Here is a 12571-nt window from a genome sequence, read left to right on the forward strand (position 1 = left end):
GGAGAAATAATTTGTTTTAAATGGTTACATTTTAAATTGCTTTTGATTTGATAGCATGAATATAAAGATTCATTTAATACAAAAAAACGATTTAATTAAAAATATAATTGATCTTACCATTTTTGAGTTAATCAATCTGTTGGCAACCTCTTTATGTTTAACCAGAAAGCAGAGGTAGCACAGCAAGTCTACTGAAGAGCAAGTAGCTGTGAAAGATGGTTTCTCTCCTTCGAGGGATGAACAGAGCTGTTGAATAAAGATGCTCCACTCTTCCTTATTAAGTGATAGCAGCTGCTCCACTGTTGAGCAGAGAAAGATTATTCAATTTGCACTGTACATGCAATGTTGACATGCAAAGGGATTGGGATTTATAAAATAAAATAAAAAATGGAACATTGTTGTGGTTTTACTATAAGTGTAATGTTCATGATGAACATTCTGTTGAAGGAAAATTTGGTTTAAAGGTGGCAAATTAAGGAAAAGACTGTCTCAAAGGACAGTTCTCATAAAACAATCACAGTCCAATTTTTTTTTTGAAAAGCTGTTGCAGGGTGAAGTTATAATAATAATAATAATAATAATACATTTTATTTGTAAAGTATTTGACATAAAACCTCAAAGTTGCTCGACTCCTGCAAGCATCAAATTATTACAAAAGTCCAAACTACTCTGCTCCTCCAGTCTAGATGTGTAAAACAATTCAGGTGTGTTGTACTTGATATTATGGCAAGATTATAGAGATGCAACTTGTTTTTAGCTATTTTACTAGCAAGTCACTCTAAGTGAATAAGAAGAATAATGGTTTGGTCCAGGATTGTGTACAAAGAGACATTCTAGCTTTATGATGTCAGAGAGAACTATGGATGTTGATACACTCAGATACAGTCTTCTTCACAATCATTTTAGGATCACATCGAACCAGTTAGGTGCCAGTTAAATATTATTAGATTAGATCATTATGAGCATAACTTTAAATATTTCACTCTGAAAATGCTCATGCAGCATTATGTGCATGCCTTAAGATTACCGGCATTTTCTTTGTAGCATGTGTTATTTATGCGGTATTTATTTTAAGTTTCAGAGTCCCCATGAAACATCTTGAAACCTCAATAGCTAAAGCCCCATTATAGCTCCGCCCCGTAGAACCATGAATCATGTTTTTTGCACTAATAAGTCAATAGGAACATTACAGAATGGATCCTAAAATACCCCTAAACAACTTAAGTATGACCTCACACGAGACATCAGTAAATCTCGCAAGACCTCAGTTAAGCAAGCATCAAACAATTAACTCTGGGCACAAAGTTAGCTTTTTATTTGGCTATTTGGCCTTTTTTGTAACCTCGTTGCAGTACCTTTGACCAGCAATTATAAACATTGTGCTTCATTGGCAAAATTAAGATCGAGTTTTAAGTGTTGTATCTTCTTTTCACAAGTATATATCTGCTTTTCACACATATGTAACAATGATCTTAAAATGTAAGTAGGGCTGGGTTTAAAAAAATTTAATAATCGATATTTAATCAATTTTCCTTTTCGAGTGTGATATTGATTCATAAAAACATGAATCGATTATTTTCCCATAAATTAACATAAAAATAGAATTTTAAAGCCTGAATTTGTTTATATCTTACTGTTCACATGAATTTAAAAGTATTTTCTTACATTTATGTAAGACCTGACTTATTGCACTTTGACAATTCAAAATCTTTTTAATTAACATTTAGAATTATTGAATTAGAATTATGAAAACATTTTCAACTAATCCATATTGATGTCAATGTTTGTGTTAGCACTTACTTATGGAGTGTTATTTTCATTTAAAAAAAAATCATTTAACCAGTTACTGCCTCCGCAAAATTTAATTTGGAATATAATGTTTGTGGATTTTTTAATCATGTCTTTGATATTTAAGAAGAATTGCTGTTCAATAAATAATCAATATTGGATTGAACTGAAGGGAATCAAATCGAACTGAACTCGTGAATCGAAATCGAAATTTGAATCGATACCCAGCCCTAAATGTAAGACGTGTTGTGATGCCGTCTAGCATGACGTCAAACAGATTGAGAATTTGAAACTTAATGTGGTGGCTAATACTCATGTAGGAAGCCTATGTGTTTGAATGTTTTTAGGTTTTCATATTAACAGCAGTTAACTCATTTTTAAATGTATGTAATGGCTGAGAATGTGGAACTCTTATTGATTGCCTTGTACAGTTAATAAAGGTTCTATGATGGCATTGACCCTGGAATGGATTACTATCTTGTCCCATCAGAGTAATTTGGCAATCCTAACAAATCACAGGTCAACCAGTGTCCCAGAATTAACAGTGTTTACAGTGTAGTGCAATGATTCCCAACCAGGGTCCCGTGGCACACTGATGTGAAGTGAGCAACCTTCAGGAAAATGTATCCAATTTGACTAAATTTGTCTGAAAATTATTATTTATGAATGACAAATACATATTTGTCCACGCAATCAACATATTGTGGTCAGCAGAAGAATGACATATTAATCCATTAGATGGCAGTGTGCAGAATAAAGCTGTGTATCCACCTGCCGCTATTCATGTAGCATGGCTTTTGCAGTATGTCAGGGTTGTGTTCAATTTACCGGGCCCCGATTTCAAACTGAATCAGTCGTCTAGTGAGTAAATTGATACGAGATGTGATATTTATGTGAAAGGGATGCCTTGGCTCAGTAGAGGTTGGGAAAAACAGTACAGCAGGGATTCCCAACCAGGGTGAAGCAGCACACAGGGGTCATGTTGAGATCATTTAGGGGTGCCAAAGGAAATTATAAAGTGTTGTCAAAATTGTCATTAATTATAAATACATCTTTGTTCATCTATCTATGCCAGTGACATATATTGAAAAGGCAAAAAATGTAATCCTTGTCCATTAGCTGGCGGAAGGTACAAAAAAAAACCTGTGTATCCACCTGTTGCAATTCATATAACAGTCATGGCTTCCTGTAAGTATAATCAGCTTTGTGTTCAATTAAACAGACCCAGAGATAACACTGACTGAGTACAAGTCCATTTGTGAACATATTGAAATAAAATCATCATTATTACACTATTCATAGTTTTTGTGGCATTCTTGTTTGGTGTGGTTTGGTGTGGTGACATTTTTATAATGTGTCTTGAGACAATTGTTTGCTTTGACAGGACAGCTGCGCCATTTACTGGTGTAATTCAGAACAATAATATGATTGTAAAATCTTATTCTGACTTCACTATACCTGTATATAGTGATACACCCAGGTTTGTAGAATCATATTGGGTGGCAGGACTCTTAAGAATCTGGAAATGACACCAAAAAAAAGCAGTACATTGTAAAAATCTGTTGAGCTTTCAATTTCATAAAAGAACACATGGATGTTTATCCTTTAAATTTAACATTAGGCAAACACAACTGTACCTTGGCATTGTCTATCAGCGGGGAAACCGTTAGGTCTGATTCCGTATACAGAAGCCCTTTCACACAAGAGGTGATGTCAATGCTTGTTGTGGACTTGTAGAAGGATGAAGGGAAAACAGATTTGTTGTACACAACATGAGCTAGTGCCTCACAAGAAACACATTTATAAGTTTCACCAGCAGATGGAGACAGAAAACTTGTGCATAATTAGCTAAATCTGATGTATTGTACTGTATGCTCACTGGCAACAAGGAATGAGCCGAGATTAGATTCTGATTCGGTATGATAACCGTGAGCCAAAATATTGCGTTCTCACAGTCTTAAAAGTACAGCACTAAAATATCCTTTTTATAAACTCTTTGGGTAAACAAGAATATAATAATAATAATAAAATAATAATAATAATATAATATTTTTTTCCCACTGACCACTATTTTATTTTTAAACAAAATATTGTATATTTTGGTACATTTAGAACCGTACACCGCATTAAGTTTAAACGAATAAGTGGACAAATAAATAAATACAATAAAAATGGGGAAAAAACATTGCACACAAACACACACACGCATACATACATATACACACACACACACACACACACGTACATACACATACATATATATATATATATATATATATATATATATATATATATATAACAAATCAGTGTAATGATCATGAAAATACTGAACATTATCATTGTGCTCACTGACAAATAAAATGTCTGCTCTCAAAAGTGTACTCATTTATGTTGTGCACTAGAGTATACAAGTATGCCCCCTCACCCGAGGTTCTGCAGCAGAGCAATAGGATTGGATGCTTGATAAATGTATTGAGACGATGCAATGGCTTCATTTTAACACGTCAGTAAATCCAGCTTGTTGAACAAACCACTGCGTTTATGCTTAAAGTAAATAAATAAATAAATAGCATGTCTGGATTTGCTACTAAGACGTGTGAAAGGATGAAAAGACAAATTATTGCACCGTTGGGACAGTTTCTGTCAGACGTACAGTATATATTGATATGGTAAAAGTTGCCAGTTTGTCAGTACCTTAACAACATGGATGTCACTTCCCTGTGAAGGACTACAATTTAAAGAGTCTAAGATACTACAGCTTCCTCTTGAGATTTCACAGGAGTTACTGTAAAACAACAGAACATTTACTGTACTTTCTGTGTCGTGGTTATAGATCTAAAATGAAAAAGACAAACACGATAAATCCTTACTAAGTCTTAATACCTGAACAGAGAAATTGTCTCAGTGTTATCATCCATGTCACTCTTTGGCCTCAACTTTGATTGATTATCTAGTGAGAAGGAAAGAAAGAACACATGAAGCTGTTTTAAAAAAGGAGACAAAAAACAATTATTAATTTTTTTCTGAATAATCAAATAGATTTAAAGCATCTTGAAAAAGAGCTGATAACAATTAAGCACTGATTCATCGAGCAGTGGTTCTCAACCCTCGAGTACCCGTATCCAGCCTGTTTTCCATGTCTCCCTCAGCCAACACAGGTGTGGCATGTGGCATCAGGCTTCTTGCAGAGCTTGCTGATTAGCTGGTAGTTTGAAACACCTGTGTTGGCTGAAGGAGACATAGAAAACAGGCTGGATAGGGGTACTTGAGGACCGCGATTGAGAACCAGTGTCCTAGAGGGAGACTCAAGTCATCAACCAAGTTATATTTCAATAGAAAATTGCTAGTTATATCTTTACAAAGTTTGACATTGCTATAAAAGAAGTTGTGGAGTTCTAATCACTAAAAACGACACTGCTGATGAAAAAGACAAAAGTCGCAACAGTTGCAATAAAAAAAAAAGGGGCTTGGCCGATTATAATCGGCCGACTATAACGGGCCCATTATTGCCCTTCAAACATCTGCCAAAATAATCGGCCAATGAGGCTAAATAGACGATTATTTTCCCCTTAAAACGTTATTGAAGAAAAGCTAAATTTCCGACGCTGTAAAAGTACCCTGAATGCACCATTTTGCTTACTTAGCATTAGCAAGTGTGTAGCGTATGTTATTCTGGTTATTCTGTTGTCCCCCAAGCATCCTTTTTAAGATGTTTAATGGCATTCCAGTTGGCGTTAACTATAAAACTAAACACACGACAATAAGAATAACATCCACTGTATATGTAAATACAAAACATTCTTTCTTTTTAAAACATCGCTAGCCTGGCGCTAATGCTAAATGCGAAGGGAGGATCCAATTCTAATGCTAATGTTAGTATTGACTTCGGGAGTGTTTTTCCTTCAAAAAACAAATATTCACATACAAATGCTGTGGGAACTGTTAAGTTATTAACATTGTTTTTCAGTTTCAATTTATATTTTAGCCATTTTGGATTTAGTTATAGCTGTGTAGCTCAATGAATAGAATAGTATTGTATTCTTATCTGTCCCTCTCATGAGAAAAGAAGGGCAACGGGTTTCTCTTCTACTATTATCTACAAGGGAGTTTAGCCTAGTGCCGGTCTCAGTCGGTTGAAGAATCCAAGGACAGGCTGATGTATTATTGTTTTTCTCTAATCTGATTTATACCTATGGGAACTTGCTGAACTTGCTGATGGGAGGAGACTTTTCGTATTCACCCACTTTTCAATAAATAATGATGTGCAGCAGAAGGAGGGACACACAATCTGAACAGACCACTGTTTGAGTGACTTGTATTGTGTCATCAGAAGCTTCTGTTATAATGATACCTTTGCAAAGGGACTTCTTCACCAGAATCTCACCATTCAGTTAATTGAACACGCAAAGAGTAGAATACAAAAATATTCTATACTTTAACAGAACTCATACCTACAGATAAGATAACACTACGCAAAGGCACACATTTGTCCCAATGTGTGAAAAACGAGTTATTTTAATAGAATTTAATCGTAACTTTCTTCTGCTACTTTAAGTATGTACACCATGGCTGTGTCACGTTTCGGTTTTGTAGGGTTTGGGGTTTTGTTTTATTTTGGTGGGTTTGTTGTGTTTGTCTTGTGTTCCTGTATGTCTCGTTATATCTGATTACGTCCAGCTGTGTGTCTTTGTCTTTGTGTGTGTTTGACCAATCAGTGCCCTCACCCTATTGTGTTTCCCAGGTGTTTCTCATTAGTGTTGGTGTATTTAGTCTGTTCTTTGTCCAGTTGGTCTAGGATCATTGTCGCAGTTTGTCTGGAATCCGTGCGTGTTGTTTTCGTTTAAGCCAAGACCGAGTTTATGTAAGTCATCTTTGTTTCAGTCTAGTCACCCTCGTTTTCGTTTAGTTGTCTTAGTTTCCGTCCAGTCCTCCACGTCACCATTAGCTCCCGTCCCTTTGTAGTTCTCCACGTTCCTGCAAGGTTCTCCACGTTCTGCCAGCTACAGTGCCCCCCCTATTGTCTCGTCAGCCTAGTCAATGTCCTGTAGCTCACGGCACCTCGAGGTTCTCCACGTCACCTTGTGATTCTCCACGTTCTGCTAGCTACAGTCAAGCCAGCCCCCTTTCGCTCACTCCAGTCGTGGCAGCTAGCCTGCACTCGCCACGCCCAGTCACGTCACATCTTCTCCATTCCTCGTCCTCTCACCAGTCCCTACAAGTTTTAATAAAGCTTCTCTCTTTGTTTACAATTCTTGTCTCCTCCAGTCCACCCTCTCCAACGCACCCCTTATCATGACAGGTTGCATGGCACCACACTGCCCCCAAGAGGCCAAAACACATAGGAACTGTTTTTTCATTTGCTATTATTGAGTAAATTATATTCTTATTTCACGTTTACAACATAATTTGTGCAGGGCTGAATGGGCATGACGCTACGATGACACTTTTAAGTAGCTGAGCATCTTTAGTAGATGACTATAGTTTTGAAATCACAAATTGTTTTAATCACCATTTGAATCTCAATCAAATAATCGTCATTGTTATTTTTCTAGCCCAGAGTATTATTTTTGTGAAGACAGAATTTTGAATATAGCTGAGCTCTTGCATCAATCTCACTGATTCGATTATACAGGTGAAACTGGAATGACGTGGCTGGTCAGTATTGAATGTACACAGAGTACAGTATAGCCAAATCACCAGAATTACTCCAATCCAATGTAATAAACACACACAACACACACATAAAATTACATAACAAAACGTATTACCTAGTGTGAATGACTCCTCGGGTTGCAGTATTTGATCCATTTGTTGAGCCACGGTTTTATCTTCTGTCTTTTCCTCCTCATCTTTCCTGGGCTCTGCCAACATCCTGGCTGATCCCTGACTCTTCTTCACAGTTCCATGAACAGTGTGTTTCCTGCTGTCTGGTCTGATTGCTGTTGTGTTTTTTGTCTGTGATAAGGTCGACTTCTCCAAAGACATGGTGACTGAAGTAGTTACCATTTTATTGAAAATACGTTTATCTGCTTGTCCCCCTAATGGAAAGGCGTCAGGGATCCTGTTGTGTGCGTGGAGTTTTTAAAACAAAACAGGAAAACATTGTTGTCATTCTATATGCATGTTAATTAATAAATACATTATCAATAATTGAAAATCATAAAGTAAGTCACATTACACACCCCCATACATCTAAAACACCACTGTTTCTGTCTTTTTTTCCAAACTCTTCATCATCACCATGATCATCACGATCATCCTCCTCCTCTACTTCCTCCAAGTCATCTTCCTTATTTTGTCCTGGTGTCCAGAAATGGTGACTGAGTAATTCTGGCCACTTGATCCTGAAGAACAAGCAACACGTTTAACTACAGAATCACAAATGTGCAATAAAATGTTTAAAATTTAAATTAAACAATTTGATTAGTCTTCCTATGGGCTCACCACCTGTAGGTGGGGCCAAAGGGGTCAGGTGCGTAGCGATCGACAAAATAGCGTGGACATCGGGGGACAGTGCCTATGGATTGGCAGACCGGGGTGGTGGTCCCCCTTTTTAAGAAGGGGGACCGGAGGGTGTGCTCCAACTTTAGAGAGATCACACTCCTCAGCCTCCCTGGTAAGGTCTATTCAGGGGTGCTGGAGAGGAGGGTCCATTGGGAAGTCGAATCTCAGATTCAGGAGGAGCAGTGTGGTTTTTGTCCCGGTCTTGGAACAGTGGACCAGCTCTACACCCTCGGCAGGATCTTCGAGGGTGCGGAGGCTGGGGAGGGGGGGGATCTGGGTGTTTGGAGACCTGGGGGCAGCTTAGGCTGGGTTGTGGTGGGTGGCGGGTGGGAAGGGGGGGGTTCACCTGGCGGATCTGCCGTGCCTCGTTCTGCTGCGTTGGGCTGGGGGCGCGGGCTGTGTTGGGTTGGGGGGCGCTCCTGGCTCGCTCTCCGGCCGGTAGCCCCTGCAGGGCCCGGGGGTTGTGCCTTGGCGCTGCCGTGACTTGGGGGGCCCTGGGGGGTTGTGCTTGCTCTGTCCTGGCCGTGGTCGGCGGCTCCCCTCTTTGGTGGAGGTTTTCATGACTGCCAGATCCACCACACCAGCATCTATCAAAATTCAAACACAATCTGCTTCTTCCTCTGGTCGTTGAATCGGTGGAAGCTGATGTCTGTGGATCCCACTCTGCTTTATCTATCCTTCCTTCCTTTCCTCAGTCTCTCCTTTGGTCTCTTGAGGTCTCCCTAATTTGTTGGAATTTAGATGTTTCTGGAGTTGGTGAAAGACTCTGGTTGGTAACCCAGTGGGTAGTAGGTGATGTCTGGTCGGTGCTGGATTCACTTTCCTTTCTTTTCTTTGATCCTTCCTCAGGTCTCCTGACAACCTCACGACTCTAGCTGGATTCTGAAGTATTCGGTTTAGGTGAACGGTATGAGATTTTTAATAGGTTTTAGGTGAATTAATGAGTACACACTCACACGCACGCACACATGCACACCCACACATTCTCACGCACATACAAAAAAAAAAGAGAGGGAGAGAGAGCAATGATGATGACATGTCGAATCAGTAAAATTACAGAATGAACAATACTGAGCTCTCTCAAAAAAATAATAAAATTAAATGAAATAAAAAGGAAAAGGTTGGTGTGCCCTCTCCGGGTCGGGGATGAGATCCTGCCCCAAGTGGAGGAGTTCAAGTATCTTGGGGTCTTGTTCACGAGTGAGGGTAGGTTAGAGCGGGAGATCGGCAGGCGGATCGGTGCAGCGTCTGCAGTGATGCGGATGCTGTATCGGTCCGTTGTGGTGAAGAAGGAGCTGAGTCGAAAGACAAAGCTCTCGATTTACTGGTCAATCTACTTTCCTACCCTCACCTATGGTCACGAGCCGAAATTAGTTTCCTCTGCTGGGTGTCCCGGGCTCTCCCTTAGAGATAGGGTAAGAAGCTCGGTCATCCGGGAGGGACTCGGGGCCGAGCCACTACTCCTCCACAGTAAGATGAGCCAGCTGAGGTGGCTCGGGCATCTGGTTCGGATGCCTCCTGGGCGCCTTTCTGGAGAGGTGTTCCGGGCATGGAGACGACCCAGGACACGCTGGAGAGACTATGTCTCTCGGCTGGCCTTGGAGCGCCTTAGAATCCCACCGGAGAAGCTGGCTAACCCTAAGTGGGTTAGTCTGGGTTTCCCTCCTACAGCTGCTGCCCCCGCAACCCGACCCCGGATAAGCGGTAGTAAATGGATAGATGGATGGATGGAATTTGATTAGTTTAGGCTTCCGTCATGTACAGTATGTGTTTGTATGTGGTCTGACCTCTCATCTGGGTTTTTGGTGTGTAAAGCTCGAAGAAGATTTTGGAAACCTTGACTGGGAAGACTGGTTGAAGACACTGTATAAATAGTAGTAATATGTCAATATATTATCATTGAGTCAATGAGTCAACGTGTTCTCTCAAATTTCGAAGCATTAGTTTATGTGTAAAGTACCTGTCTGCATGGGAGATGGCGGTTCCTGATTTAAAATCATTCCAGTGAGTTCAGTGTGGTTAGCAGAGAAAAATGGTGGTTTACCTACAACAACAAAAAAAAATTGATTACTCTTAAATGACTGTGTTTTTTGCATGATTTTTAGCCAATGCAGTGATTGGGTAAATACAACAGATTACACGAGACAAAGTGCAATTTCAGGAGAAATTGCGTGGTAATGCTGAAAAGCTGAATGCTATTAGCTGAATGCATGTGCTTATGAAGTAAATTGAAAGATACATTTTGTGAAAATTATTATTTTTTAATTGTAGTTAAATGACAAATAAATTAAAAGAAAACTTTAACTGCAATATGGTTAAAGTGGGATTTAATAATTTCAGAGAAATTATAATCCATTTCCTGATATGATAGTCAGTTAGTATCGAATCATCAAATGTACAAAAATGCAGCCCAAGTGGGGTTTGAACCCAGGTTCTCCATGGTGGGAGGCAATTGCTCTAGGCACTGACCTAACTTGACTTGTTCAAATTCATGCCTAATGGTGTATTCATTTTAAAAAGTGTCATCTGATGCTGAAAGCCAACATGCATTTAATCATTTCAGTGAAATTATAATCAATTTCTTAATATGATACTCAGTTGGTATACATTTATATCACTGAGCATAACAGCCACGGACATATTTGCAATGTACAGTTGGAGGAGCAATTTGAACCTGCAACCTCCTGGTTACTAGTCAAAGCACTTTACCAACTGCGCCACCAAGAAGTATCAGACACCTGGCAATGATGACCAGCTGTATGTATGGAAGTGGGCGTGGAAAGTGGAAGTTCGAAAAAGTTCAATGTCAGTCCCGTTGAAAATGAATGGGTAAAAGTTGATATTAAATGTTAAATTGTGCGAAACTGAAACTGAATGCGAAACTCTAAGTATGGCGACAATATATACCCTGGGAGGCGTGAATTTTTTAAGCAAGTGTAAATCGGAAGTACTGTGTGTGAGTTGTTTCACGGCAAAAAAGTGTGGAGAATAAAAATCACAATAACATATGCTTCAGCATTCCCACAATAAAGAAAATAACATTTTGTGTTTGGAGGTACCATACCAGTGTACATGTAGTAGAGAATACAACCAAGAGCCCAGAGATCTGAAATAAACGTTTTTTCTGATCCCTGTATGACCTCTGGAGCCGTGTAACTCGGTGTGCCTGAAAATGTAAATACTCACATTAATTTTGAGTCGGACAGTAAGACTAATGAATTATACAACACTGACCTTGAAACCTTTTTTCCATATCATCATATTGATAGTTTCTCTCTGCATCATCACATGAAGAACACAATGACAAGAAATCTTCAAGAGTTTCGCTGTCTGTCTTCGAGTGACAGAAGTTACTTAACTTTAAAGTACTACTAGTATCCAGCATAATCTAGTAAAGGAAAGAACACTATCGTAAATATTCATAATAATTACATAATACATAATCATGCATTATGGCATTATGGGGTTGACATATCCAAACCTTTGTTGGTGTCAAGTCGGAGAAAATGATTCCTAACTTGTGTATGTGTTCCAGTCCTTTGACCAAGTCCCATCCAAACTTCCTAACGACATCTTCAGGCAGACATCCATCACGAATAATGACAGATTCCAAGGAACCACCTATCACACAAAAAGAGGGAGTTAAAGTGTGTGGGACACTCTGGGACACATTTTAATATGTTGTTGTTTAAACAATATAATATGCACGTCAAAATGAACGCTTCCTTGAATCAATACATATTAATTGGGTATTTCATGATTTGGAGAGTAAAAAAAAAAAGAGGTTATGCCAGTGAGCTGTCACAGCTTGCAAAGTTCACAAAAATATCTCCTTTTTACAAGGCCGTTTCATTATGTTTTCATTGAACTGTATTATTTGTACTTGTACTTTTTCTTAAAAATACTTTACGGATTATTTTGAGTTAAAGGCACAACTGGAACTTGGCTTAAGTGCAAAAAACAGAACAAAGACTGTGCAAATGTTGTTTCAGACAATACCGAAAGCACAAAGGTGATTGTTCATGTACATGTACTATGACTATGCCACAGAAAATAGGTGACACCTATTGTGACACCATAAAAGCTAGGGATAGACCGATTATTGGCCGGGCCGATTAACAGCACCGATATTCAGCATTTTGACGAATATTGGCATCGACCATTTTGAAAAATCAGAGAGCCGATAATAAATTCTTAACTTCAGAACTAATTTAAATTTACATTGGTTTACATTTTTTAATTTTCGGAGATGCTGCTGACCCTGGAAACTCCTTGTACC

The 12571-nt window shown here is 38.9% G+C and overlaps 1 protein-coding gene across 3 annotated transcripts in view; it reads right to left on the bottom strand.

Annotated features, from left to right (window-relative positions):
• Positions 1-12571, bottom strand: part of ulk4 (unc-51 like kinase 4) — a 127054-nt gene that overhangs the window by 112762 nt on the left and 1721 nt on the right. For 2 of the 3 annotated variants that reach the window (XM_086079154.1, XM_086079155.1), the window contains 12 exons: positions 11774-11913; positions 11527-11680; positions 11357-11458; positions 10253-10336; positions 10080-10155; positions 7971-8132; positions 7557-7849; positions 4672-4738; positions 4483-4573; positions 3426-3518; positions 3247-3307; positions 118-299 (listed from right to left, as the gene is read on the bottom strand). In XM_086079154.1, the coding sequence (XP_085935280.1) occupies positions 118-299; positions 3247-3307; positions 3426-3518; positions 4483-4573; positions 4672-4738; positions 7557-7849; positions 7971-8132; positions 10080-10155; positions 10253-10336; positions 11357-11458; positions 11527-11680; positions 11774-11913 (1505 nt within the window). Of the gene's footprint in view, positions 1-117; positions 300-3246; positions 3308-3425; positions 3519-4482; positions 4574-4671; positions 4739-7556; positions 7850-7970; positions 8133-10079; positions 10156-10252; positions 10337-11356; positions 11459-11526; positions 11681-11773; positions 11914-12571 lie in introns of those variants that run through there. The other variant, XM_086079156.1, reaches the window with a different exon arrangement.

The sequence above is a fragment of the Leptonotus elevatus genome, chromosome 6 (assembly GCF_054856555.1).
Source record: "Leptonotus elevatus isolate MCC_2025b chromosome 6, RoL_Lele_1.0, whole genome shotgun sequence".
NCBI lineage: Eukaryota > Metazoa > Chordata > Actinopteri > Syngnathiformes > Syngnathidae > Leptonotus > Leptonotus elevatus.